At 37.0% G+C, this 27,500-nt stretch overlaps 1 protein-coding gene across 2 annotated transcripts in view; it reads right to left on the reverse strand.

The window, feature by feature from the left end:
* The window catches only part of rev1 (REV1 DNA directed polymerase), a 75,102-nt gene continuing 47,602 nt past the window's right edge, over positions 1–27,500 (reverse strand). Inside the window, exons 13-24 of one of the 2 annotated variants that reach the window (XR_004412321.1) lie at positions 23,610–23,830; positions 19,855–20,027; positions 17,531–17,633; positions 16,461–16,623; positions 11,990–12,168; positions 9,173–9,406; positions 8,963–9,044; positions 7,455–7,639; positions 5,596–5,746; positions 4,667–4,769; positions 2,500–2,614; positions 5–753 (exon numbers count right to left, since the gene is read on the reverse strand). Coding sequence is in view for 1 of the 2 variants with exons in the window: in XM_033022564.1 (XP_032878455.1) it covers positions 642–753; positions 4,667–4,769; positions 5,596–5,746; positions 7,455–7,639; positions 8,963–9,044; positions 9,173–9,406; positions 11,990–12,168; positions 16,461–16,623; positions 17,531–17,633; positions 19,855–20,027; positions 23,610–23,830 (1,706 nt within the window). In the remaining variant the exon portion in view is untranslated. Of the gene's footprint in view, positions 754–2,499; positions 2,615–4,666; positions 4,770–5,595; positions 5,747–7,454; positions 7,640–8,962; positions 9,045–9,172; positions 9,407–11,989; positions 12,169–16,460; positions 16,624–17,530; positions 17,634–19,854; positions 20,028–23,609; positions 23,831–27,500 lie in introns of both variants that reach the window. The other variant, XM_033022564.1, reaches the window with a different exon arrangement.

Genomic DNA, 27,500 nt, shown 5'->3' on the forward strand with positions numbered 1-27,500 from the left:
TGCAGGCGTGAGTGGAGTTTATTAAAAAGGCGCAATCTTTCAATTTAAATTTTTTTCATACCTGTAACTGTTTATTAAATTTTGCTTCATTTGTGCAGGGTTGGTGAGCTAAGGCAGTTAAATTATAGACACTCCAATATGCAAAATGTTCCCTAGGCCTGAGCCGCAGAATTTGCACAAGAACAACTAATTTCATTGATGGCTATTAGTCAGAAATACTGCATGAATAATTCTGATAACTTGTATTTGAAATACTAATATACAGTGCCTTATATTAAAAAACATGGGTGTGTACAATATTTTATGAATTCACAACAAACTTTTTTATTAAATAGAAGTAAACCACTAAAAAAACAAACTGCTTATAAACAACAATTTTGTAAACACAATGTATTCTACATACATGATAATTTTTACAACACAATTATTTACATGCAACCAACGAGAATTTGGTACACAATTTTTGCAGAGGGAAAAAAAAACTACAAAATGTTGTTTTCATTATCAGAAATGTTTCATAAAAACACAACGCTTTTCTACCATGCAAATTTTAAGAGCTTCACAAAGGTTTTATGGCACAAGATGAGAGCTCCAGGCTCCAATGTTTTACAGATTTTAAAAATATCACTAGCAATGTCTTTTCATGTAAATTTTAACATGCTGCCGTAGATTTGTTGCATTACAACCTGAACGTTGTCAAGAATGAAGTCAAAAGCCATGTTCCACAGAGAGTCTGCTGATTGTTGGATTAGCCTGTCAGAGAACAATATAGAAAGCATAATTTTCCTCGCATTATTCTGTGGCTGAAAATAATTATGCAGCATCCAGGAGCAAAAATGACTGCAACACATGCATCAAGTTATCAATGATTAAATAGATCTAAAGTATAAAAAACAAAACATCCCCAAAATTCTAAACTGCACAGAAAATATGAATGATTCTGTTGTGAACCTACATCCAAAATGTTAATTCCTTTTGAACTTAGTTAAAGTTTTCCTGATGTGCTGAAGGTTTTCATTGCTGAAAGGTATTGAATGTTTGATAATTTAAAATTTTCTGCCAAAACCTGCACAGGTTTGGTCCCTGCCATCGCTCCTTCCCCCTCGTAAAAAGAGGGTTATGAGTAATTAAGGGGAAATTTGTCACTGCAGCTTATGGAAGACTAAGTACTATTGGAAAGTAGCATTTGCCAATGCCACTTCTGAATTGTAACAATGTCCTTCATGGGCCAGATCTTTCTGGTGTACTCCCATTGTCCATTTTATATATCAACGGAAGATACAACATAAATGGGGATAGACAGTTCTGATAATCAGCCATGGCTGCCATGCCGAGGACACACCGACTTCACAGCACGGGCACGTGTGTTGCAGAGTTACTTTTCTCAGCATCAGCAATACAATAATATCTGTCACATTTTACCCATATTTATTTCTGTCGATAACATGTAAGGGGTGCTTTTAAACTTAAAAAAGATTCAAGCTTCAGAGTATCAGTGAGGTTTTAAACTACAAGAATGAAAATAAGAGACCAAGAAGTTAGACTATTAGTTGCATAATTTGGTATTCAAAAGGAATGAAACTCAGGAGCACCACTGTGCACAATTTTCCTTACATACCGAGTGCTAAAGTCCAGCAGCCTTCCCAGATATGTGAGCAGAATTCAAAGACTTGGCCTTTAACGTGCACAGAGTTATTGAGGGGAAAAAAAGCTTTGGCACGGAAAAGAAAACCAAACTAATTGAAGTTTTAGCAATTTGCTATTTGAAATCAAAGGTAGGAGAGAAGCCAAAGATATTGATTGAAAAGAACAAAGGATGGAGTCACCAGAGGTAAAGGTGGTAGTTACTGGTTAAACATGAAGTAGTACCATCCCCAATGAATAAACAAAACTCCATTGCTCCAAAGGTAATGAAGGCCTCATAATCTGATGTAGGATTGGATCTTGGACAATATATGGAATCATCATGTAACACTGTTCGGTGAGTGAGGTGGTCATTAATAAATGGATGAATGAACAAAGAGGAAGTTAATGCAGGTCAGGAAACACTTGGATTTATGTGGAAGGAATCAGAATGAACCATTGATAAAGCAATTTCAATCAAAATTAAAGATTGCTTTAGGGAGCTGAAAAGTGGCAAGTTTATTTAGATATACATGTCAAATGATTTGGAGATGCCCAAGGCAACTATTTAGAAAATGGTTGGCTGTTAAAATGTAAACTTCCATTCACTAATATAGTAAATGGAAATTAAATAAAGTAAAGTAAATCTTCACTGAAAAGTGATCAATTCTCAGTTAATCCCAACGGAAGAGTATTCTGTTTCTGGTGCCTTTCTTCCATAGATATAGAAGCAGAAAGCGCTAACCTAATAATAATTTGATTGGGGTTTGGGCAGCAGTATGCTGATAATTAGCTGTTTAACTATTTTTGGTAAAACTCCCTGTGGAGCAGCAGCAAAAGTATCATGTGGTATATACAATGGCAGGAGTCACTTACGCATAATTTCCTGGAATTTCTGCAAAATGATAATAATGATGTACGCTGTAGATGTGCCATTACTATGGCGCAAGCTTTCAGTAAATGCAAGCCCATTGAAGATTAATGGCACTACCTTGAGAATAACAAATGTAATAGTCAACACCATAAAATTGGACAGAAGTTGCATAAATAAATGTTCATAATAAGGAAATTGAAAGGGAAAGTTTCTTCACGATAATTGTGATTTAGACCAGGAAAAAAATGAGTTAAAGTCTATTTTCTCCTTAAAGATAGTAGATATTACAATAGTGAAAGAAAAGTGGGAAAGAGGATTTGCAAAAGTCAGATATGTAAAGGAACCAGAATTGCAATGGCTGGAACAGATGCAAGACAGCAGTAAATATACTTTTACGGAAAGTTACAATTAGAATTACTTATAGTGGATTTAAAACTATGCAGAAAATAATACACAATGATCATGGTGCCTTATCCTCCTATATAAAGAAGATATATTTTAAAAAAGGACACTGATCTAAGTAGCATGAAATAATACTTTATATGGAATATCCTACAAGATACAGATGATGAAAGGCAGAAGAGTGTACAGCTGAGGAGATAAATATGAAGTCTGGTGAGGTGATTTACTGGGATGATTTGGTTGATCAGTTGGTTAACTGATAAATTGATCGATCATTTACAAAAGCAAAAGACTGAATTTTGAGCAGCACTGATCATTGCCAACAGTAATGAAGAGAGTTATCAGGAATCGTAATCTTACACAGGAAATGTTGATTTCACTTAAGAAAGTTGTTAGTTGTTATGGAGCATCATCAAAAATGAGAACAATTTAGATTTACTTTAAATTACTTAAGACGGGTATGAGTCAGATTTGAAAGAGATGGCATTAATGATGCATAGTGTAAAGAGGAAATAACATGTGCAGGCAGGTATGGTTTTAATAAAAAGACTAGTGTAGGACAGATGACAATTTAAATGTTTTAGTCAAAACAAGTAAAAGCATCTAGTGCCATAAACAACAGTATTTGTGAATAAACTCGCATCTCACAGGAAAGTGTTATATGGAGATATCAGTATCTTTATAATAAACAGAGGGAACAACAAATCTGTTATCAGAATTGTAAAGAACATCTTTTTAAATTATGATGCGTCATCCAGTTAGTTAGTAGAATGGATTTTTAAATCTAGGACCTGCATTTGAATCCTGCCCAAAGTGGTGGGAATATAGCTCCTTTTTTTGGCATGTTCAAAGTGAAATAAGGTTTCTCATTGACACCAATTTTTTTATTTGGTATGAGCTCACATCAAAACTGAAAAAGACTATGTTATGAAATCATTCATTGTAATTACAATATAAGTTTATATCCCTGGCACTGGTAGAATTATCAAGAATATAAAATTATCAATTGTTTGGAACGAACTTTACAGCAGTGACTAGACTGATCTCTTTTACATAACACGACCACTGCATTGCATCTTTCAAAATCATAGAAAACTGATTTGTTTCTAAATTGCTAATGTCACTCAAAGATCACAGGATGATTACTTCGGGAAAACTAGAAAGGTTCAACACAGGATTAAGGATCCACAAGACCAATCCTTTCCTTTTCTCTATCTTATGTTACACTGGGCTTTTCTGAAATTGAGTCAACTATTTTATAGAAGAGCATCAGAAATTTGAATCTTGGTCTAACTTTAATCAGTATGTACTTGACCCAAACAAAGTGTGCTTAAATTTGGAAAAGTCACCCCTTTCAATCTCTTCAGCACAAACCATAAGGAATGAAGAACTCCATTAGGAATTTGAATCATTAAACATTTCTCACTGACTATCCTATGGTGCATTTGAAATATGAACAAGAACAAAAGTGGTCCATAATAATGATTCATAAGATCAAATGAATCATACATAGCCATAAACAATTCCAATCTGAGGATAATGATTTATGAAATCTAAACATACAACACTATATTTAACAATGAATTTATGTAACTCTCACATACAACATTCATACATTAATCTATGGCCACTTATAAAGCAGTTTATGATTCTGCAAATAAATAATATTCAAGCATGAGTTCAACAGCAGAAAGTGCTCTTTAAAAACATACTTGATCTGGATATTATAGTTAACACAGCATAGCTTGACAGATAAATGGATATTACCTTTTCATATACTTAATAACGAGGTCCAATTTTTCCAGATCTTTTTCTTCAATGAGATCAGTGCAATACTTAACAACCTGTAGAATGTCCTCTTCTACTGGCTCTATACAAATATTTTAAAAAACAGAGAAATTATTGTTAGCAGAAATCCAATTTTGAATACAATATTTTGTTTTAAAGGGCATTGGACTTTCTGTATCTCCCATTTTTCTAAATTTTTAATTACCATGAAAAAGTTGCATAATTCTTCAAAAGCACTGTGCCTGCAAGTTCAAACACAAATTTAACAAGAGGAATAGAATGTACCATTTCTCCCACTTTTTCACTAAAATGATACGTCTAATATCAAAATAATTCCTCTGTCACTGAGCATCCAAATGGCGTGTCATGAAGTGATAAACTTCAATCATCCTAAAGTCAAGTCAAAGTATCCTTTATTGTCATTCTAAAGTAGTTCATTACTTGTCAGCCACATTTGGAGTTGCAGGTAAACTCTATGGAATAGGCATAATTGCATAGGATTGCACAATAGATATTAGTTTACCTTAATTTTAATACTAATATTCAATATCCAGAATCAACTGCCTTGCTGATACTGATCTCTAAAGAGTGTAGGAGTTACAAACGATTATTAAAACATGCAGGGAGTCATTGAGTACACATCTATTAACCCTATCACTTGGTCCATAGCTCTCTCGCACTATTTTTCGTTGCCTACATTAATATTTTCCTTATGTGGCTCGATGTCAACTTATTTCAATCAGCATATATGAAATACCTTTTCCTTGAAAAAACTGATGTATGTAGTTGCAGCATTTCAGATGACTACTGTGGCGTCCTATATTAGACTATTTTGTGAACTTTTTTTGTTCAAAAATTGAACTCTGGCTTAAGTCAACAGGATGCTATTACCATTATTTTAGACATACCTCCAATGGTTGTAACCCATTCTTTGAGAAGTGATTTTACATCTTGCAGTTCATAGGCTCCAGCAAGATTAGCTCTCAGATGCACTGAGTCAGTGCAATTTTCATGTTGTAAGGATACAAGGTGGTTGGATGTGGAAGCAACGGGATCACCCTGTAAACAGATAAAAACTGGTCATGTAAAATGGTTTACACACTAGCTCACTGATATTTAAGGAACTGTTACTTTTTTTTGGGAGAACAGAATGGTACAATTGCTATACCTGTCAGTAAGATGCTATCATTAGTTTAGATCCATTAACTGTACAACCAAGCTACATTAGTAAAGATGTGGCTGTAGGCTCATCCCAACAACCCTTTTTTTAACCAAAATTATCAAATATTAATCCCTACTCTTTACTAAAAATAGTTTTTAAGATGCTGCAAAATCAACCTAATAGTGATTGGACTTTTGATTTGAATTGTAAGGAACACGTCAGTAAATACATTAAAAGATGGCTGATATGACAGTCTCAGCTCCATCTTTCTGTCTGTACCGTGAGAATCCCCAACTTTTCTATAGTTTAAAAAACGATCCTGGGTTTGAGTACTTTCAGTGATTCAGTTTTCATAGCAGTTGGGATTGAGAATTCCAAAGATACATGACCAGTGAGGTGAGAAATTACTATTTATCTCAGTCCTAAAGGGGTAACCCAATTTTATATTTCATATGAGGGCACCTAATTCAATCTTTACAACAGTATTCTGTAGCCACTCTCCATTTAAATAACATTCTGCTTTTCAACTTTCTTTACAAAAATGGATGACCTCACATTTCCAATCATATACTTTATCTCCCACATTTTTGCCCACTTGCTTTGCCTATCGCTATGCATTTGCAGACTTTTTGTATGCTCTTCAAAACTTTCTACCCCATCTCTCTTTGGGCCATCAATAAATCTGGCTATATAAGACTTAGCCCCTTCACCTGTCATACAAGATACAAGATATATTTATTTGTCACATGTGCCAGTTGGCACAGTGAAATGTGATCACCATCCAGCCATACAATAAAATAAAGAACACAACACACAATAGAGTTCAACATAAAACATCCCCACACAGCAGAATCAAAAACCTTCAATGCAGCGCCCCTAGTCGTGAAGATATCATAAATACTTGAGGCCGCTGCACTGATCTGTGGCATCTCACTATCTATTGCTTGCCAACCTGAGAATATTCCATAAATGGTGACTCTCTTTTCTGTTAGCCAACCTTCTATCCAGGTTAATATATCCAGGCTATTGCTGTTAGCTTTAACCATATGCAGTGGACTTGTATGTGTCACCCAAATTAAAGGTGACTGAAATCCAAACACTGTCTACTAATAAACTTGTCAAATGTAATTTGGCTTCCATAAAACCATTATGACTCTGTCTGTCTGTGTTCAGATTTTTTAAATGTCTGGTCATTACCTCATCAAAAATAGATTCAAGTATTTTGTATCTTCCTGCCTTCTGTCTCCTCTTTTCTTGAATAGGGGCATTACATTTTGAATCTGCCATGACTTTCCCAGAATTGAGGGAATTTTGGAATAACACAATCAATGCCAACATTTCTAAATTATGGGGAAAATCCAAAAGATTCTGAATATTGTCTGCTAAGTGAATGATACTTGCCAATTTAGATGAAATTTAGATAATGTACGACAAACAAGATTCCCACTCAGTCAGAGCATCATGAAAATAAATCGATCAGAACGGATACAGCATTTTTACATACAAGACTAAATAAAATGAACTCAAAACAAATTATTAAGTTAAAACTAGACATAATTTAACTATTGAAGTAGATTTAGCGTAAATCTAGCAGCACAATATTACCTGAAAATTTTCTTTGACTTGGCGTTCATGTCGGATCAAGTCAGGCAGTACGTTATGTGGACTGATTAACTTATTTTTAAGAGGACTTAGAGTTTTAATAGGACTAGTGTGATTCTTCTTTTTAAAACGTTTCTTTGATTTTTCAGGAAGAGTATTCTTTAATTGTAGCAATTGATTTTTCATGCCTAAAAGATTAAGAAAAATGTCACCACCTCTTTGAGGATCACACCCACATCATTTCAGAAGCGAACAGTGAACCATTAACATACACTTTAGTAGCTTTCCCGGCCATTATCACTCCAAAAGCTTTAAGCTTTATCCATTTTCTTCGTAATGCTAAATTCCTAACCTTTATGGTTATGTGCCCTGCTATCTACACACAACACCACAGTGAACAATCATTATTTTGCTTCCTTCATATTTTCTGGACCATCATCTACTCACATCCTTTGTGAGACTGATTAAGCTGAACTGCATTCCCTCAACAGATTCACATATATAAAATTACCTCAAGTAAAGGAATGGATTGTGACTGCATCTCGAAGGGTATATAAAGAAAGTGACCAAAACTGGAATAACCTCACATGCAATGTTTCCCATAGGTACCTGTGAATCTGCTTCTGCACCTTGCAGTGTTACAATTTAGCTCAGGAACTCTAAATTGAGGAAGGGATAGCCCCAAGTATAAATACTCAATGCTGAGAACAGAATTACTTGATACTGTTTAAAACTCATACAATTCTTTCAAAGATTCTTCCAGTTGTCAAATAATTTTATCAAACATAATTCAAAGGGAAAATATAAAGGTACAACCATATAGAAAGAGTGATTTGTGAGCAGCTAATACTGTACAAATGTCACCACAAATAAGACAAAATAATGCAAGGACAGAAAGCTTTGAGGCTAACTATTTCACTGACTGGTCCCAATTAAAAGAAAAGAGGAACAACACAAATGGATATTTAAGTCAATGCATTCTCAATCGAATTTCTTCAAATGTTATGAGGTGGTTTAAAGATGGAGGGGTTTATGAAATACTGCCAAGTTCTTATTTCTGCAAATTATGACTGGTTGCTGCAAATACATTTTTCTTGAGAATGGTAAGTAGATTGCATGTCTGTGAATAGTTGATTGTAACATTTAGATGAAAAGTTTGAAACAAATGTCTTCATATTTTTTTTTATGTCTGCGCCATAGATTTGGTGTTGGTCAATGGAAGACAAGATGGGCAAGCAGTAATTCTGGCCTGCCACATACTCCCTTAATATAATCCACAACGTTGCTGTCTGTAGATTTATTGACCAGACAAACTTTATTAAATTAGATATTTATGAACGTTCACACTGTTTCATAAACGTGAGTGACAATTAGTCGCCTTGCGTTTTGCTTTAACTTAAATGTCATTCCTTTCTCCCTCATGTCTATCCATTTATAAAATTCTATTTAGTGAGAAATCTGAATAATTAGAGACTGCACCTGAAAGACCCCAGTATTATTAGTAATCTCACCTTGTCGATGTCTTTGATCATAAGCAGTTTTTAGTTCTTCTTGTACATCAGGGGGAAGAGCAGCAAAAACCTCAGGATCAACCTGAAAATAAAATATCCTGAATACTAAATCCCTTTTATGTGATGAAGATTTGATCATTTATACAGATGGAGCTATTTGGTCATCAAGATTTACAAAAAGTTTAACCACAACAATAAGTGACACTTTACCTGTGAAAAGGCTGGGAGAGCTACGATCATTCCAGCAGCACTGCTTGGTGCCTGAGCTTCTGGCAACTCGAGAATCAGTGTCCCCATTGACCCAGGTTCGTTTCCAGTAACAATGCCTCTCACTGATTCTTTGACACGGATATCAGTAAGACTGGGTTGTTGTCGAGCTGAGAATGTCTGCTCCACCTGCGCTCTTATATCTGGAGGGAGCGCAGCCAAAACGGTAGGATCTATCTAAAAAAAGAGAAAAATATAATATTACTTTTTTTTTTAATGTTTTGAGCACATTTTCTAAAAGATTTAGATTTCAAAATTTTGGTGCACAAAGAATTTAAAAGCCATGATATCTTTTGTACACTAGTAACTAAAATTTGTACACTAAAATATCTAATAAAACTATAAATCATACACAACACTACAAATTTCACAAAGCAATGAGTCAAGAATAAAGTACTTACTTTAAACATAAAATTATGCAATTTTCTTTTTAAATCATTATTGATACTTTAATTGCAGCATCTCATTCCAGATGAATATAAAAACACTATATGAATAATTTGCTATTTAAAAAATTCACTACAGTATTTCAATAATTCACTACTTAAAAAATTAAAACATTTAGATCTATGCATGTTCTAAAATCCACCTGACTATCAGTGTAAAATGTCTAAATATGTATACAGAATGCTGCAAAGGTTATTCTGTACATAGAAAGGTTAAATCTTACCAAGCATTGAAGAGCTGAAAGTAAGCTTGCAGGTACAGCAGGCGGTGAAGAAAGCTAATGGCATGTTGGCCTTCATTACGAGGATTTAATTTTAGGAGCAAGGAGGTCCTGCTGCAGTTGTACAGGGCCCTGGTGAGACCACACCTGGAGTATTGTGTGCAGTTTTGGTCTCTTAATTTGAGGAAGGACATTCTTGCTATTGAGGGAGTGCAGCGTAGGTTCACCAGGTTAATTCCCGGGATGGCGGGACTGACATATGATGAAAGAATGGGTCGACTGGGCTTCTATTCACTGGAATTTAGAAAGATGAGAGGGAATCTTATAGAAACATATAAAATTCTTAAAGGATTGGACAGGCTAGATGCAGGAATAATGTTCCCCATGTTGGGGGAGTCCAGAACCAGGGGTTACAGTTTAAGAATAAAGGGTAGGCCATTTAGGACTGAGATGAGGAAAAACTTTTTCACCCAGAGTGTTGTGAATCTGTGGAATTCTCTGCCACATAAGGCAGTGGAGGCCAATTCACTGGATGTTTTCAAGAGTGAGTTAGATTTAGCTCTAAGGGCTAACGGAATCAAGGGATACGGATTTTGGATGATCAGCCATGATCATATTGAATGGCGGTGCTGACTCGAAGGGCCGAATGGCCTACTCCTGCACCTGTTTTCTATGACCACCGAAGTTACTTTTTTAGAAATGTCCAAATCGGATTTGAAAATAGGTTGGCACATTTGGCTTCAGTAGTTCTCAGAACATTGGGCAAGGTTCCTCCTTCTGAATGCTAACGTGTGACCAGTGTTGTAAGTGTGTGAAAAAGGGTGTCAGACTAATAGATGAAGATTGTCCCAATACATTAATTAATACCTTGAAGTGCTTTCTCTCAAAATTCACACATGAACAATACTCACTTGGGAAAGTTACCAAGAAAGCTTTCCCCTGGAAAGAGTGTGTTTTCATGCAAAAAAAGAAAAAAATGATAGAAAACGTAAAAAAAGTGCACCACATTGTTTTTGCCAGGCACTGAAAAACTGATTTGGAATAGGTCTTCCATCAATTTGTCATTTGTGGAGTGCCATAAATAACATTTACAATAAATTTTACCAGAACAATGAACTCTCAAGAAACAAAAGATAAAACTAGTATAAAGAAGTCTAATGTGTAGGAAGGAACTGCAGATGCTGATTTAAACCGAAGATAGACACAAAAAGCTGGAGTAACTCAGCAGGACAGGCAGCATCCCTGGAGAGAAGGAATGGGTGACATTTCTGGTTGAGACCCTTCTTCAAACAGAAGTCTAATCTTGGGATCGCCTTTTCTAATCAGATTTTTTTCATCACCACACCCCATCTCTTTAAAATAAATCATGTACTTTCATATTCATATTTCTAAATTGAAATCACTGAAATTGATGGAAAAAATATATGGTCAGGAGTTCCAAGTAAAATAACTTAAATTCCAGTCTTTGAAAATGTCATGGCTTTTAAAACCAAGGAATGATCAAAGCCAAGGAATTTCTTTTAATTCTTCTCAAAGTTCACAAAATTCATAGAACCAAAGAGATGATCCTACACAATAGTTTTGAAAATAACATCCGTGCAACAAAGAGCCTGTCTAAAGTCATAATGCAACTGTGAAATTGACCTGCATGGATCCAAGTATTGTTCAAGCGGTTTAAATATACAATGTGAAAATTTAATGATGCATGTTATATTTACACAATAGCAATAATTCTTAAGTTGAAAAACATCATGGGCAAGAGCTCTATTCTTTATTGCAGTTATTGTCCAGGGAAAGAATGACATAACTATTCTGGGTCTGAAGAAGGGTGTCTAACCGAAATGTCAACCATCCCTTTTTTCCAGAGATGCTTCCTGATCCACTGAGTTACTCCACCACTTTGTGACTATCTATCTCAGATCTATATCTAAGTAACTTGACTATTGGTTGTCTTAGATGGTGGAAGGAGATATTGACAATCTTTTGAACTAATATTTCAAGTATAGATATAAATTAAAACAAGAGACTAGCTTATTCAAAAAACCATTGTATTGGTGTTAAAGATTCTGTAATAACAAATACTTGCACATTACCTGAGATGGGGATGGCACTTCAATATTAATGCCAGCTCTTTCCTTACAGACAGGTGTGTTCTCTGAGGTAAGCATTCCACCAGTTTTTAATGAGGTTTCTGAACTTCTGAGATGTGTGTTAGATGAAAGCAGGGGAGAGTTTCCAGTTGTTTGTGCCTTTTTTCTTGCAGGAACAGGGTCTGTGAACATATGTAAGAAAATACAGTAAAGTGAGTGAAGATTGTACATGAAGTTTATGTACAACTGCCACATGTGAAATGTAAACGGTTAAATGCCTTACAGTTTTTATCGATGGTTGCACAGTGGCCTCAGAAAATGTATACTACCTTCTCTTAAGTAAATTGGAATGTTGTCCCGACTGATCTACGTTGCATTATCTGGGAATACTTTATTCACAAAACCCAATAAGATAAAAATGAAAATCTATAAATACTTTAGCAATTACATTTTTTACCATAATTACAAGTGATAAATCACATGAACTAAAGAAAAGATTGAATTGTAATTCAGATATATTTCATTTTCAGTATTATAGTACAATACGTTTAAATACCAAAATCTTTCAAATGCCAATTTTGAAAGCTGATTTGTCCACTGAGTGAAATACATTTACGCAGTGGGTGAATATTTAATGCTTTATTTAATGATGAGATTATCTCATCTTAATCTTTTACTGTATTTAGTCACTGCATTTTGCCCTGAGTAAAATAAAGAAATATATCTTTTGGCCTCAGTCAAGTAATGACAGATGTGTGAAGCATATTTTTTAAATTCCTTTATTGCAGTGTAGTGCAAATAAATAACTGCAGGTGAGACACTAAATTTGCTAATATTTAAAAATGCTCAAGTGGGGAAAGTATTCCATTTCACCATATTGTTTGTAATTTAAAATTGTTGATCTGTTATTTGAACTTTGGTGAAGATCAGATGTCTAGGGTATATTTGTGTTATATTTGGCATCTTGTAAAATTGCACATACATTTTGGGTGATAACTATAATCTTAATTCTATGAGATTTAGCTCATCATCAGCAATCCAGGCATGTTTCGTTTCTAAACTGCGACACTGGAATGTAATTAATAGTCCAAAAGTGTAATTGTATGAACAAATGAAGACTTTTGTCTGCCAATGAAGTCTGCTACTTTTGTCTGTTAGTAGGTACTATAGCAACGTTTAAGAAACATTAAATAGGTACATTGATAGGATAGGTTTAGAGGGATATGGGCCAAACACAGGCAGGTGGGACTAGTGTAGATGGGGCTGAAGGGCTTGTTTCCATGCTGTATGACCCTATGACTCTATGACTCTAAATGGCATCACAAATGTGGTAATATTTTCAAGAAGGTTAGTAATAAAGTTATATTAAATTGAGTATTGAGGTTTAATCCTGTGGCAAGACTAAATTCTTGCTATTAGTTCTTTAATTTGGACATGGTTCACAACAGGTTAATATTTGGCTTCACTCACACAAAATATATCTAATTCATGCTACAGTAATTGATTTATCTAAAAATAAACATGAAAGTTACCAGAAAAATAACATTTTCTGCTATGAAGAACTAATAGTCCATTCTTTGGTCAAATTAGTAGTATTTCCAATGGGATTTTTCACAAAGATCAGCATGAACTCTGAATCAACTATGCCTCTGAGAATTCAACCATTTACTTTATGTTCTCAAGGCCATAACAAATGCTATTGTATAGGACTCTCTGGAATTCATGCAATTTCTAAGTACTACATAGGCACACAACCAAATTATTCCTCGGTGAAGGGGCTTGATTTATATTATTGGATTTGAAAATATAATTCTGGTCCAGGAACAGTGCAGTGTTTTATTCTCATTAAACAAATCTTGTGTGACACTACAGTGCCGGTAAATTGATATTTCAGTTGCAAGGTCACTAATTAACCTGCGATCTCACTATATTTCATTATAGAAGAGAGCCATCGAACTTTGCAGCACAGCTCGCAGCTATTCAGTTAATCAATTCCAGAACAATTCAATGCACTTCAGCTATCCAATTTATTCCAGCATAATGCAAGCAAAAAGGGCAGGCCATATGAGAAACTCAGCGGACCAGGCAGCATCTGTGCAGACAAATAGACAGTCGACCTATCGGGTAAAGACCCTTTATCTCAATTGCAGAAGCAGAGGGGAAGTAGCCAGAATAGAGAGGTTGGAGGAAGGGTAGGACAAAAGCTAGTGACAGGTGGATACTTGTTGGGGTGGGCTGATGGGCAGATAAGTGTCAGGTGGCGTAGGGAAGGGTGGAGTTAGCAACAGAGGCTGAGTGGTGAAAAGCAGAGAACAAAAACTGCAGATTTTGGAATTTGTTAGGAAAGGAAGGTGCAGAGCTGAACCAAATAAAAAGTGATGGTGTCAGATGGGACCAATGGGAGGGGGGTGGGGAAATGGGAATGGAAGGGATCCAAAGGGAGGAGTGCCATGGTGATGGGGAGATGAAGGGAAAATAAACAGTGTAATGGTGGGCTGGGCAGGAGGGTGATCCTGTGGGAAGAAAGGAATGTACAGTAGTCCCTGCAAAAAAAAGGAATAATGAGGCGTAGATGAGACTCATGGTGGGATCCTGTATTAGATGGCAGAAATGTTGACTAATGATGTGCTGGATGCTGGATGAAAAGCAAGGAGTAAGGGAACTCTCTCCCTGTTCTGTCCGAGGCGAGGTGGGGTGAGATCAGAAGTGAAGTATATGACGGAGATACGAGTAAAGGCTTGGTCAACTACAGTGCTTGGATGGGGGCAAAAGGAAGTCTGATTTCCTGAAAGAAATGTCCAGGAGTTAAAAGCTTCATTTTGGAAACAGTTGCGGCGGAGATCGAGAAACTGGGAAAGGGTAGTAGTCCATGCAGTATGGGAGAAAGTGTAGTCTAAACCTTACCCCTGTATTGTTCTCAGCATTAAATATTCTCTCACTGGATACAGTACTTCTGTCCTAGTCATACCCTGTCATATACACTCCACATTCACAAAATCATTGATAATCTCTGTGCCTATCTGGTGACCATTTTAAATTATCAACCTCTCACTGATTTTCCAAAGAAAGGAAATGATGGTTCTCTTTTCATTATCAATACCCTACATCAGTTTGCAACTTTTTAGTAAATCGCCTCAATTTGCTTGGTGGGGAAGAAATCTCAGCGTTTCATCTCTCTGTATTACCATTAATTTCCCATTCTTGGCATCACTGTAACAAGTCTACATTGAAGGTTCACTGTATGTTAATAGCTCTTCGGATTGGGGTGTCTAAAATCTGCATTCAAAGTTCTAACTGTGTTTATATACATTTAATAACCCTTTATTCTTGCGCTCACATAGAATAAGGTTCACAAAAGGTTCACATTTTCAAAAAAAACCCAGAAAGTTTACAATTATGGCTTCATCCATTTGTCCTTTCATGAAATTATATATCAGGGCCTCTAGATTATTTACCCCATAGATAATGCAGAAACAATTTGAACTGGTAATGGAGCTGCAATAGAAAAAAACAATAAACACATTGTATTTTACACATATTTGATATATGCATTTTTTAAATAATGTGCTTGTTCCTTTAATATCAAAGCTTGATTTACACACTCATATTTTGGGAATAAAGCGCTTAAATTTACTACTGACAGTGTAGTTATGTATATGTGTATAATTTATGCGTTTTTGAATTATGTGCCAGTTTTCAGACAAGTATCCTCTGCGTAAAACGTGAGGCGCTGTGTGTGTGTGTGTGTATATATATATATATATATATATATATATATATATATATATATATATATATATATATATATAGAGTCCCATGTTTACACTACAGGACAAACCTGATGATATAATGTAGCAACAGGTGATGACACTGCTGAATTAGATGCAAAGCTACAACCACAGGATTCAGCGGCACTTGTAGTAGCTGATGGTAATTAACAATATGTGACAGAAATTAAGAGAACACATCTGTTAAAAATTCAAGCAGACTTTGAATGATTATTACAATTGCCTAAACAAAGTATAGCCACAGTATGCTAGATACAGCTCTCTTTCAAATAGGTGTATGTCCACTGAGGCAGCATGCAACTTTTCCACAAATAGGTTTGCTTTTTTGCAGGACAATTTTTTTCACATGGGTCTTAGAAATACATCTGTCAGAGAGAAAACACTACAGAAAAGGTATACATTTCCTATGTAGTCATAGGCAAGCTGAATTGTAGCATACACAATCGGATGTGTGGCAGCTGGATTTCTCTATATATTTTCATACGAATGGATCAAGGTCCATTATTTTTTCTCCCATATATTGTCTATGTAAAATTCTCTTTTCTAATTTGAAATAAAAGTATCCGTCATCCTTTCCTTTTTCCTTCAATCATTCTCATCTACACTTTTTTTCCGTGCTACCTCTGCTTCCGTTTCTCTCAAATTGTTCTATAGTAGGGGGCACTCAACTCTTCAAATGTGCTAACCTTCTGAAAGTCTGGGTTCCACAGTTTTCCTTGATCTGGATGCCTGAAACAGATCCACCTTTGGGCATGATGACGCACCAGCAACATTATTCCGTACAAATGAAGAGAATGAATTAAGTGAAGCTTTGGTATCTGGGATTAACTGATGCATTTGAATTCCAACCTAAAGAAAAATAAGAGAAAAACTAGACTACATTCAAATTCATTTTTATGCAATTAAAATGTTACTTTTCCCCCCATATTTCACAGTTTAACTGCATCACATGTTTTACAACTGCAACCATATTTCACAATTATTCAATTTGTTCAAAGAATGATTCTTCATATAATAGTGCAACTTGCAATTGGGGATATACTAGAATAAGCACAGCATAACAAATTATTGCACAAACTGCATAAATATTACAAAACAAATCTAATGTAGGACTATCCAAGTTATGTCCTAATGAATTCTCTGAAAGCTTGGGCCTAGTGCATCTCCATATATTCTAAATCATTTATCTCTATCCACATTACTTCTTCAGACCTCCAATAAATTGGCCACAATATAATTTTTCACATAATCTGTGATTTACATCAAAACTATTAATGTGGTTATTTATGCTTCAACCAGAAAATACAATTAACTGTATCAACATGATCATAATGATTTGTGATTTTGAACACCATTAAATCTCCTCTGCACTGGCCTCTCTGCACTAAGGAGAACAATCCTAGCATCTCCAATCTCTCCATGTGTCTGAAGTACCTAATCTTTATGTACCCATTCTTTCAGGAAATCCATTCTGCCTCCTCTTAAAAGGCCTCAAAATAGTTAATGACGTGGTGCCAACTGAAAATGGTACCTGAGATAGACTAAATTCTACTTTAAATTGTGCCACTTTAACATTATTCTTTTTCTTTGGATTTTGGAAGCCTGGTAATTGATTCCCAAATGAAACTTTTTCTGCGTTCCAACAGCATACTGCAGATTCAACTAAAGAATGTCAAAATAGTTTAAAGTTTTAGTTTTATTATGGTGTCACTCAATTACATAGTGTATCGATCGTAATCCATCAATTTTAACTTACCCCTCTCATATCTGTCACATTCAGCTTCATCATGTGGAACATGTTCAGTACTTCTCTGCTAATTATTTTTGCATTTCCCGTTGCATGGTCTAAGGTCACACTTCTATAGATTCCAAATTTGGAGACAATTGTTAAAATGACAATAAAGGTAGGATCAAAACATATTTAGGTGCATAATTTATAAAATACCATATGAGGAACAAATGTAAAATCCAGTTCCTTACAATTCTATGCTTAAATTATCATATTAATATAAATATAGAAAGAAATGTTAAAAGTCTGCACCATATTTTAGATTTATCATGTTAACATCAAGCCTCTTGAAACGCATAACTAAAGGACACATTTTCAGAATTTAATCAGATTGCATAAATTAATCGCTGTAAAAGCAAATTCCAAACAACATCCTTCAAAATTACTCTTACAAACTACGCAACATGCTCAAACTGCACAAAAATCGGGTGGTGGCACTGCTGTAAGCAGGAAGTTTTGTTCAGAACATTACTGCAGTGAATTTCTAAGCTTATTGTTTCAGCGCTCTAGGGCTAAGATGAATAATTTACTATTATCAAAATTCAGCAAAAATAACCTTTAATTTGCATATCAAAATATAAACTTTTTTTCTGAGGATTCAAATGTAGCACGTGTACGGAATTAGATGAAGGAATCTGATGGAATATAATTTGTCTTGCACCTTATTCTTTCACATTTTAGAAATTAATTTACAAGATATTTTATAATGCAAAACAATAAGCCTAAATATGGGATCTTATGTCAGGTTCATTGAGCATCAAATAATTTTAAAATTTAAACTATTTTGAAACTGAAGAAACAAAAGATCTTTAAAAATACAGCAAATATTTTAAATTATTTTGCAGCATTCTTTGGGTTGCCTGTTATGACAGATGACAAATGAAAAACAGCAGGGAGTGCAAAGTGGTATTTAAGTGGCATTTGCAAATATAGGAAATGTAAATCCATAGACATTTACAAAATTAAGAAGGCACACACAAAACAAAACGATGAGTGCTAATCAACAATCTTGGCCAAATGAATAGAAGTTTGGTAGTGTAGTGAAATGATTCTGGATGAATAAACCAAAACCTCTTACAAAATTCTAACTGGTCCCTGTACCCTGGATAACTAACACTTTCTATACTAATTGTCAGGAGGCAGTCTAACACTACTTTCCTAAAGAGACCACCAGAAATAGCAAATAATTGCTACGTATAAGACTTCAACGCCGTATTCAAAGTGCAGTCCATCCAAAGGTGTAGAAAAGACTAATCATAGACTTCTATGATGAGCATTCTATGGCGTTGCCTTTAATAATGAATGTTGTGAATTAGTTGGACATAAAGAGCAATTCAATTAAGAACTTTTAATCACCGCGATCTAATCACAGGTGAGGTTTAATCAAGTATTGTGCAGTGGTCTTACGATTTCCGATCATACTATTTTAGTTATCCTGGAAAAAATGCCAATATTCAATTATATACTAAACCTATCTAAAAACGTAACTCTAGTAAGTGAAAATAGCAAAACTATCTTCACCAGAATAAATTATGAAGTCCCATCAAGTTGTTAAAAGATAAGCTGTAATGACATGACAAACAAAATTTCCTCAACATCTGGCAGAATAAAGAATGTTCATGAATTTTTGTTGAAATCAAAGCACCATATCCAAAGAGCAAGATTAATTCCAACTGGGAATACCGCATTTTTTACCGCATATTTTCAAAACCTCGATACACTGAAATTTTGCATATTTTAACCGTGATATTTTACTAACCCTGTTTGCAACGTCACAAAACACAAGGAGTCTGAAGCCAATAATGTAAGAATTTCAGCTAAAAAAACACCACGCTTTGTCTATATTTATATAGATTTAAAGTGCAACTTGGGCATTGTGCTGACTTGAGCTCGAGTTTTCACAATAATCTCAACTTTACTAATTCTGTGTCCAGTAATACATTGTGGATTTTGGTTTTAATTTTTAGTTTAATTTAATTAAGTTTAATTTACGAAAAACCCAAAAAATAGAGAGCTTGCTATGTTGTATAATATGATGAAAGAATAAATAAAGCCTATGCGAGTGATTATGAAAGCATACATATACTAATAACCTAAGGTTTAACAAAAATTATTTTGTGTTGTTTTATATTCAATTTTTACATAAACCACTATTCTTTTAGATGTTGTGTAGTGAAGGAAGAAAAGATGATCTTGTTAACTAACCTTTGAATATATCTTTGTCGGACATTATTTTTTTCTAGAATTATATATTTTCTTTTTTACAAACATCGATTCACAATTCAACATACCTAGTAATATTGTCACAGATTCCATGCCCACCAAACTTAGCCGGTTCTGTAGGTGCACCAGGTTTTCTCACCATTACTTTAAGAGTTAAACGTTTCCCTTGCATTCTGGACAGCTCCAGTCGCCGCTGAATTTCTCCCGCAAGATTGAAAAGAAATACTTCTGCCTCTTTAGTCTGAGGGAGGGAAAGAATGTTTTGAGAATTTTGCACAATTTTTGTTTTGTATATTATTTTTCTAACACTGTTTTTTAATTTAAAATGTTTGAGGGAAGGACAAAAATTATAAATACAAACCCTTAACCAATAAAGAGATTTTCCACCATCAATTTAACAAAAATCTCAAAGGGCGATAGTCATGGCCAAAAAGTATTTTGAGTTGCAGGTTTAAGCAAAAACAGATCCTTTGCCACAAAATCTCATTTTAATTGAGAATTTTGAACCAGAGTTGTAGACAAAGACAAATATCAAAAGTCAGTTATATTAAGCATAGGTGCTGGGATTTCCCCTCTATTTCTACTTCCCTGTTAAGTCAAGCGTCTGACCTGCAAGTTCATAATTTTTATTACTGCCTTCAGCTGTCAACAAGTTTATAAGAATCACTGGGGAGAGAAAGTAGCTATCATGTAAGATTGTAGGAAGGAACTACCTGACTAAAGAAGGGTCTCGACCCGAAACGTCACCCATTCCTTCTCTCCAGAGATGCTGCCTGTCCCACTGAGTTACTCCAGATCTTGTGTCTATCATTTAAGATTCATTACCTTCAATTTTAATGCAGTGTACCAACAAAAATGCCATCTAGCATCTAAGTATTTCTTATTCTTAGCAGAACAAGGAATACAATTGGTGTTTTCAATGGAGAATTTTTTTGGTACATGGAAATGGATTGGGATGATTCAAATAGTGAAAATTGCTGGAAAGAAGCTTCACAAGACTTCACAAAAATTCGAGGCATTCAAGGACCTTGTAAGAAACTTTTGTAATTAGGTGAAGGCTATCAAGATTAGGGTAATCTTGTTTTAAAATGACAGGGAAAAGGAACCATTTGGAATGGTAGTGAAACGGAGGATAATGGAAAATAATATCCTGGTCTCGGATGGCAATGATTTGATAGGAATTACATTAAGGAAGCTGTGTAGTTATCAGAATGTATGCATTCAATTCAGGTGGCAAAGATATTCAAAATAGGACACAATGTGCTGGAGTAACTTGACGTGACAGGCAGCATCTCTGGAGCACATGGATATGTGATGTTTTGGGTCACACTTTTCTTCAGGCTTTTGAAGACTTCGGAAGAAGCATCCCAACAAACGTCATCTATCCATGTTCGCCAGAGATGCTACCTGACATGCTCCAGCACTGTGTCTTATTTTGCAGACCAGCGACTGAAGATCCCTGCGACGACAAAGATATTCATAGCTCAACCTTTCCTACAACCTCTATTCTCATAATATGTAATAATTAGGTCTTTAGGGGGCGCACCTCTGTGTGCAGCCATGTCAGCAGCGCGTCAGTTTTTCCAGTTTATTTTAATTTTTTTAGTATGTTTTAAAGTGTGTATTTTGTGTTTCTTCGTGTGTTTTGTGTGGGGGGTGGTGTGGGGGGGTAAGGGGGAAACCGCTTCGGTCGCCTCCTCCATGGAGAGGCGAGTTTTTCCAGGTCGCCTCCCCCGTGGCCTAACATCAAGGATCGACGCGGACTTTCCCGGAGACGCGCCCGGGGCTTCAGCGGCGGGCGCAGCGTGGACTCTCGGCGTGGAGCGGGTGAGCCCTCGCTGGAGGGGAGCGCTCCGTTCGCTGGCCCGGGGCAGCCGGCAGCCTGAAGTCGCAGCCTGAAGCCGCGGTCTGCAGAGCTCCAGCTGGTGCGGCGTCTACAGCCCGGGATCCCTCGTGGGGGCCCCGGGGGAAGAAGAAGCCATCACTGCCGGCCCGCGGCCAACTTCTACCGCGGGGCCGGCATGGACTTACCATCACCCCTGGAGGGGAGCTTCGACCGCCGGCCCTGCAGTCTACGGTGCTTCTGGCTGCGGCGGGGACTTTAAATCTCGACCGCCGGCCTGCGGCCTACAACAATCTAAAGCCGCGGTCTCCGGTGAGGAAGAGCCGATCCTGGACTGACTGGACTCTGGTCCTGTACACGGGGGGGAAATGGAGGAGGACTGGCCAAATTTTTGTGCCTTCCACCACAGTGATGAATGCTGTGGTGGATGTTTGTGTTACAGTTTTATTGTGTGTTCTTTATTATTGCACTGCTGCTGACAACCCAAATTTCCACCAACCCTGGTTGTGTGGCAATAAATTATATCTATCTATCTATCTAATCAAATAATTCAAGCATGTTTATTTGTCATATACATTGGATAGGAACTGGAGCAATCTATGTGCTGCACCTTTACAGACACAATAGATGCAACCAGATAAATAAATATATGATAAATTATCAATTTTTCTAAGCAAACAAAACTATGATAGTGCAAAATACAAAGTATATAGAGTAACCAAAATAGTACAAAGTCCGACGTGGTTCAGTGTTGATGTTGGGCTGTGCGGGGTAGATCAAAAGCACGATGGATGGTTGATAGAAATAACTGCGAGGTAACAGTTTTCAGGCTCCTGTACCTTCTTTCCAATGGCCAAATATTAGCTGTGTTCTTGAGGCAATGTTTTCTGCAGCTTCCTTAATGGTGGAGTGGTCAGTACCCTATGATGGACCGGGCAATGTTCACCACTTTTTGGAGCCTCCTTCCTTCTTGGGGATCTTGCAACCAGTCAGTTAGCTCTCCACCATACACTTGTATTAGTTTGATCACCAACATGCCGAATCTCCTCAAACTTTTGATGACGCAGAAGGGTTGAGGAGCTTTCTTTACGAATGTATCAATGTGCTTGGTCCAGGACAGATCACAGATGTGTATGCGCAAGAAACTGAAGTTGTTAATTCTCTTCACCGTCATCCCAACAAAGACACAAGTATGGTCTCTCGGGTTTTCCTTCTTGAAGTTAACAGTCAGCTCCTTGGTTTTGCTAATGCTGAGAGCAAGATGGTTTTTCTGACACCACCCAATCAGATTTACAATCTCCCTCCTGTACTCTGACTCGTTATTTTGTTAATTCTCCAATGACATTGGCATTGTCAACGAATTTAAAGGTGGTGTTGGAGCTCTGTCTGACTACAGATGGTCTTGGTAGGAATACACTCCTCCGCAGATTTCCTCAGGAAGTTGACAACAAAAATGGGGTAATCATTTAAGTCTGTTGCTGAGTCTTGGAACATCGCCTTGTTTACTGAGTAATTAATGGGCAAAATACAATTCTGTGGTTCTAACGTTGCTCAATTTGAATGGTTTTAATAAAAATAAATAATTATACATGCACTCCAAACAAAAGTTTCCATGTAAAAAAAATGATACAAGCAAGAATTGTCATACATACAGTATTTACATTTATATTCATTTTGCTTTAAGAATGTTGCATGTGGCTTAAATATATGAGCATAAATGACTGACCAATCCTGCTTGTTTGTGGCATATTCTGGCCAATGGTAGAATAATGGAGACCTGGTATAAGTAGGTACATTTTTAATTATTTTGAATCATACATTTGATATTGCAAATTATTTCAATTTAAATGTACTTCACAGAGACCAAAAGTTGATGCAGATCATTTGATTTGCATAAAGCTCAGGATCAGATGTAAAAAAGCTTGCTATTAATATGAACAAAAGATTGCAAGTTCTCAAAAATATTAATAAATAACTTACCTGACTAAACCGAATTCCATAGTTGATTTCTGCAGATACAGATTTTCGCTCTTTCTCTGTTCGGACTGGCCTATCATCAAGGCCTCGGCAGAATCTGTAAAGCATTTGGCCTGTTTTGGGCCCAAATTCCTTTTGAAGTCTTGCCATCAAAATCTGCTGCAGTTCGCCACATGTTTTAACACCAAATGATGCCATTTTGTATTCTAATGCTCTTCCAACTCCTAAATATAACACCACCAGCATATAAATTTAAGGTAAGAAACAGAAAAGAAAATGATGATGAGAAACAAGCATTGATGATGAGAAACTAGCACTGAAGAAGGGTCTCGACCCGAAATGTCGCCAATAGATGCGGCCTCACCTGCTGAATTTCTCCAGCATTTAGTGCCTACCTTCGATTTTTCCAGCATCTGCAGTTCTTTCTTAAACATTTAATCTCATAGTGCGATTCAGCTGGTGATTTATCCTTCACTTACAGGTTCATGGTTTGTGTTTGAATGGTTTATACTCCGAAACATTTGTGCTAAAAATTCAAATATTCACAATCTTAATAGTCTAACATGTAAGAAAATAATATGTAGGAAGGAACTACTTAGACCGAAGATAGACACAAAATGCTGGAGTAACTCAGCGGGTCAGGCAGTATTTCTGGAGAGATGGAATGGGTGATGTTTCAGGTCTCGACCCTACTTTAGACTGAAGAAGTGTCTCGACCCAAAACGTCACCCATTCCTTCTCTCTGGAGACGCTGCCTCTCGCTGAGTTACTCAAGCATTTTGTGTCTATCTCAAGGAAATATGTTCACTGAAAAATCATTAATTTGTTCCATGCAAAAACCTCTGAAGAAGTTTAAAGTAATAAAATTTAATTTGCAACACATGAACACTTTTCCAACAGATTATTAATCGTGGCAATCAGGGCTTGAATTGAGTGTTATCCTTCAAATACCTGGTCCATTAACAAGGTGTCAACTTATTTTGCATTCTGTTAACACTGCCCTTTTAGGCAGGTTCCAAGGCATATGGAATATTTAAATTTATCAAATTACCCAGAATAAATGTAAAATGTGATATTTCAATGAAATAAATTATTTAAATAATTACCCATCTTAAAATATAACTGTTTGAAATACACTAATTTTAAGTAAACATTTTCCTAGTTGAAAATGAGCAAAAATAACATTAATTAAGTAGTAAAGGCAGAATACTGAAAGGCATAGTGAGTGAGCAAGCAAGTGAGTGAAATTAGACTTGGTGGTTCATGAAGAGAGAAACATTGATGACAACCCGCTGGCTAAATAAAGTTCATGTGATATATCACGCTGTGATTCTACGAGTATGTACAGCTTTCCCCACAAATCAGGCGTCATACACATGATAAATGCTATGTTCTTGTTATTCGCCCTGATTAAAGTGTTTTAAATGGAAGTGCACTCATTTACGAGGCTGAACCACTTTGCAGACGGTTCAAACTGCTCGCTGAGTCAGTTTCCAAACACATTTCACACTGCTTACTGTTTAAGAAGGAACTGCAGATGCTGGAAAATCGAAGGTAGACAAAAATGCTGGAGAAACTCAGCGGGTGAGGCAGCATCTATGGAGCGAAGGAAATAGGCAACAAACCGAGCTGAGGTTTTCGGCGAAGCGATCGCCAAGCCTACGCTTGGTCTCACCGATGTAGAGCAGCTGACATCCCCCTTGACTCCATTCAAGAACCCAAGCAGTCTTTCCAGGTGCGGCAGAGGTTCACCTGCACCTCCTTGAAACCCATCTATTGCATCCGCTGTTCTAGATGTCAGCTGCTCTACATCGGTGAGACCAAGCGTAGGCTTGGTGATCGCTTCGCCGAACACCTCCGCTCAGTTCGCAATAACCAACCTGATCTCCCGGTGGCTCAGCACTTAAACTCTCCCTCCCATTCCGAATCCGACCTTTCTGTCCTGGGCCTCTTCCATGGCCAGGGTGAGGACCACTGTAAATTGGAGCAGCAGCACCTCATATTTCGCTTTGGCAGTTTGCACCCCAGCCGTATGAACATTTTGACTTCTCTAATTTCAGGTAGTCCTTATTTTCTCCTCCCTTCTCAGCTCTCCCTCAGCCCTCTGGTTCCACCTCTTCCTTTCTTCCTCCTGCCCCCTCATCCCCTCCCCCACCACATCAGTCTGAAGAAGGGTTTCGACCCGAAACGTTGCCTATTTCCTTCGCTCCATAGATGCTGCCTCACCCGCTGAGTTTCAGCATTTTTGTCACACTGCTTACTCAAGTGTTTCACCAATAATCATTGACCATTCTCAACTCATCTGTTATTGAAATACGCATCTGCACCTTTCATTACCTCTCCATTTATTAATTCCCGTGTCCGTCTGGCCAGTCTCTTATTCACCCTCCAAAATCTTTGACCAAACCAGAACTTTGCTGCCGAAACATTAACTTGCACCAATATCACTCCTGAGCTTAGACCAACTATGGACCTCAGAACATTCAATGTGAAAATCCTCAGCCTTTTTATAAAATCTTTCATGCCTTACCTTGTCCATTGCTCTGACCCACTAGTAGACATCTGATATATTCTCCTTTGTACAGGTCCACCACCAATTTTCCAGAACCTGGTGGTCTGGCACCTCCTCCAATCCAGACAAAATTACGAAATTTCACTTGAACTCCTCCCCGGTAGTCACCCCGAAAAAATTGTACTCAGGCCAGGTGAGACGATGGATCTCGACCTCAGCGGGATTACTGCAGCCGATCGGGGGGTCGAATTTATCCCTGTGGCCAGAGCTCTGGAACTCCGATCCGGCTGGGGCCGGCAAATTCATTCCCACAGCCCACTTCAGTGGCCGATCGGTGGGTTGAATTTGTCCCCTGCAGCCGTTCCCATAGTCGACTTCCGAGGCCGACTTTGTGGGCCGGTATCTCGGCCCCTTGCTGGCCAAGGTGGACTGTTCCAGTACCGTTTTGACTCCTCTCGGGGGCCGTCGCCTCTGTTGGTCTGGCAAAACGGATAATCCAGAAAGACTCTGGAACCAAGGGTGAAGGAAAATCGGTGGTGGACCTATATGTAGGCCTTTGCACATCCACAATTTTAATCATTCCACTCTAAGCACTTTTATTATTGGCTTAAATTTTTGGTTTTCCATGATTTCTTCAGTTTCCAAAAGTTTCCCTTCATTTTCACCACTGCATAAGATTCACCATAAATGACCAAACCTTAATTTGTCTGTCTCAGAAGTCACATATGGCTGGGCTTTTGAATTTTATTAGGTAACATTCTCATGAAGTGCCGTGGATATTTCACTACTTGAAATCATAACGTAATACAATAAAACAGATACCACTGGGATTACACAGTGGGTCAAGCAGCATTTGTGGAGACAGAAATAGTTAATGTTTCAGATCAATGATTCTCCCTTCACTCAATGGTGCTGCCTGGCCTTCTACGTAAGCACACAATAGTTTGTTTCATTCAATATTTCCTATAGGACATTGCTTTCAGATTTCTATAAATGCAAGTTGTGACCTGTAAATTGATTGCTGCATCTTCAAAAGTACTGTACAGTCCACTCTTTGGTGAAGAATTCCTGACGTATGGATACCCCATATATGAGAGCGATCGTTTGGAGATAGTGGGAAGGATGGGGATAGATTTGCTGCCTGCTGTGGCTACAGGCATCTTCTGCTGTGTGAAAACGGGGCACCTACATGCCTTCCCTTCCCCTTCTTCCCCACCCCTCCCCCCCCATCCTGAACTACTCTTCCCATGCTCGCTAACTCACCCGTCACAGCTACTTCTGTGATTCCCCCGCACACACTGTTTTTGTTCATTTTCAATTTGCAAACAGTTCAGGTTATGAATAATTCGCAGGAACAGAACCCTGCCTTAATCTGGGCACTT

Source organism: Amblyraja radiata, chromosome 6 (assembly GCF_010909765.2).
Source record: "Amblyraja radiata isolate CabotCenter1 chromosome 6, sAmbRad1.1.pri, whole genome shotgun sequence".
Taxonomy (NCBI): domain Eukaryota; kingdom Metazoa; phylum Chordata; class Chondrichthyes; order Rajiformes; family Rajidae; genus Amblyraja; species Amblyraja radiata.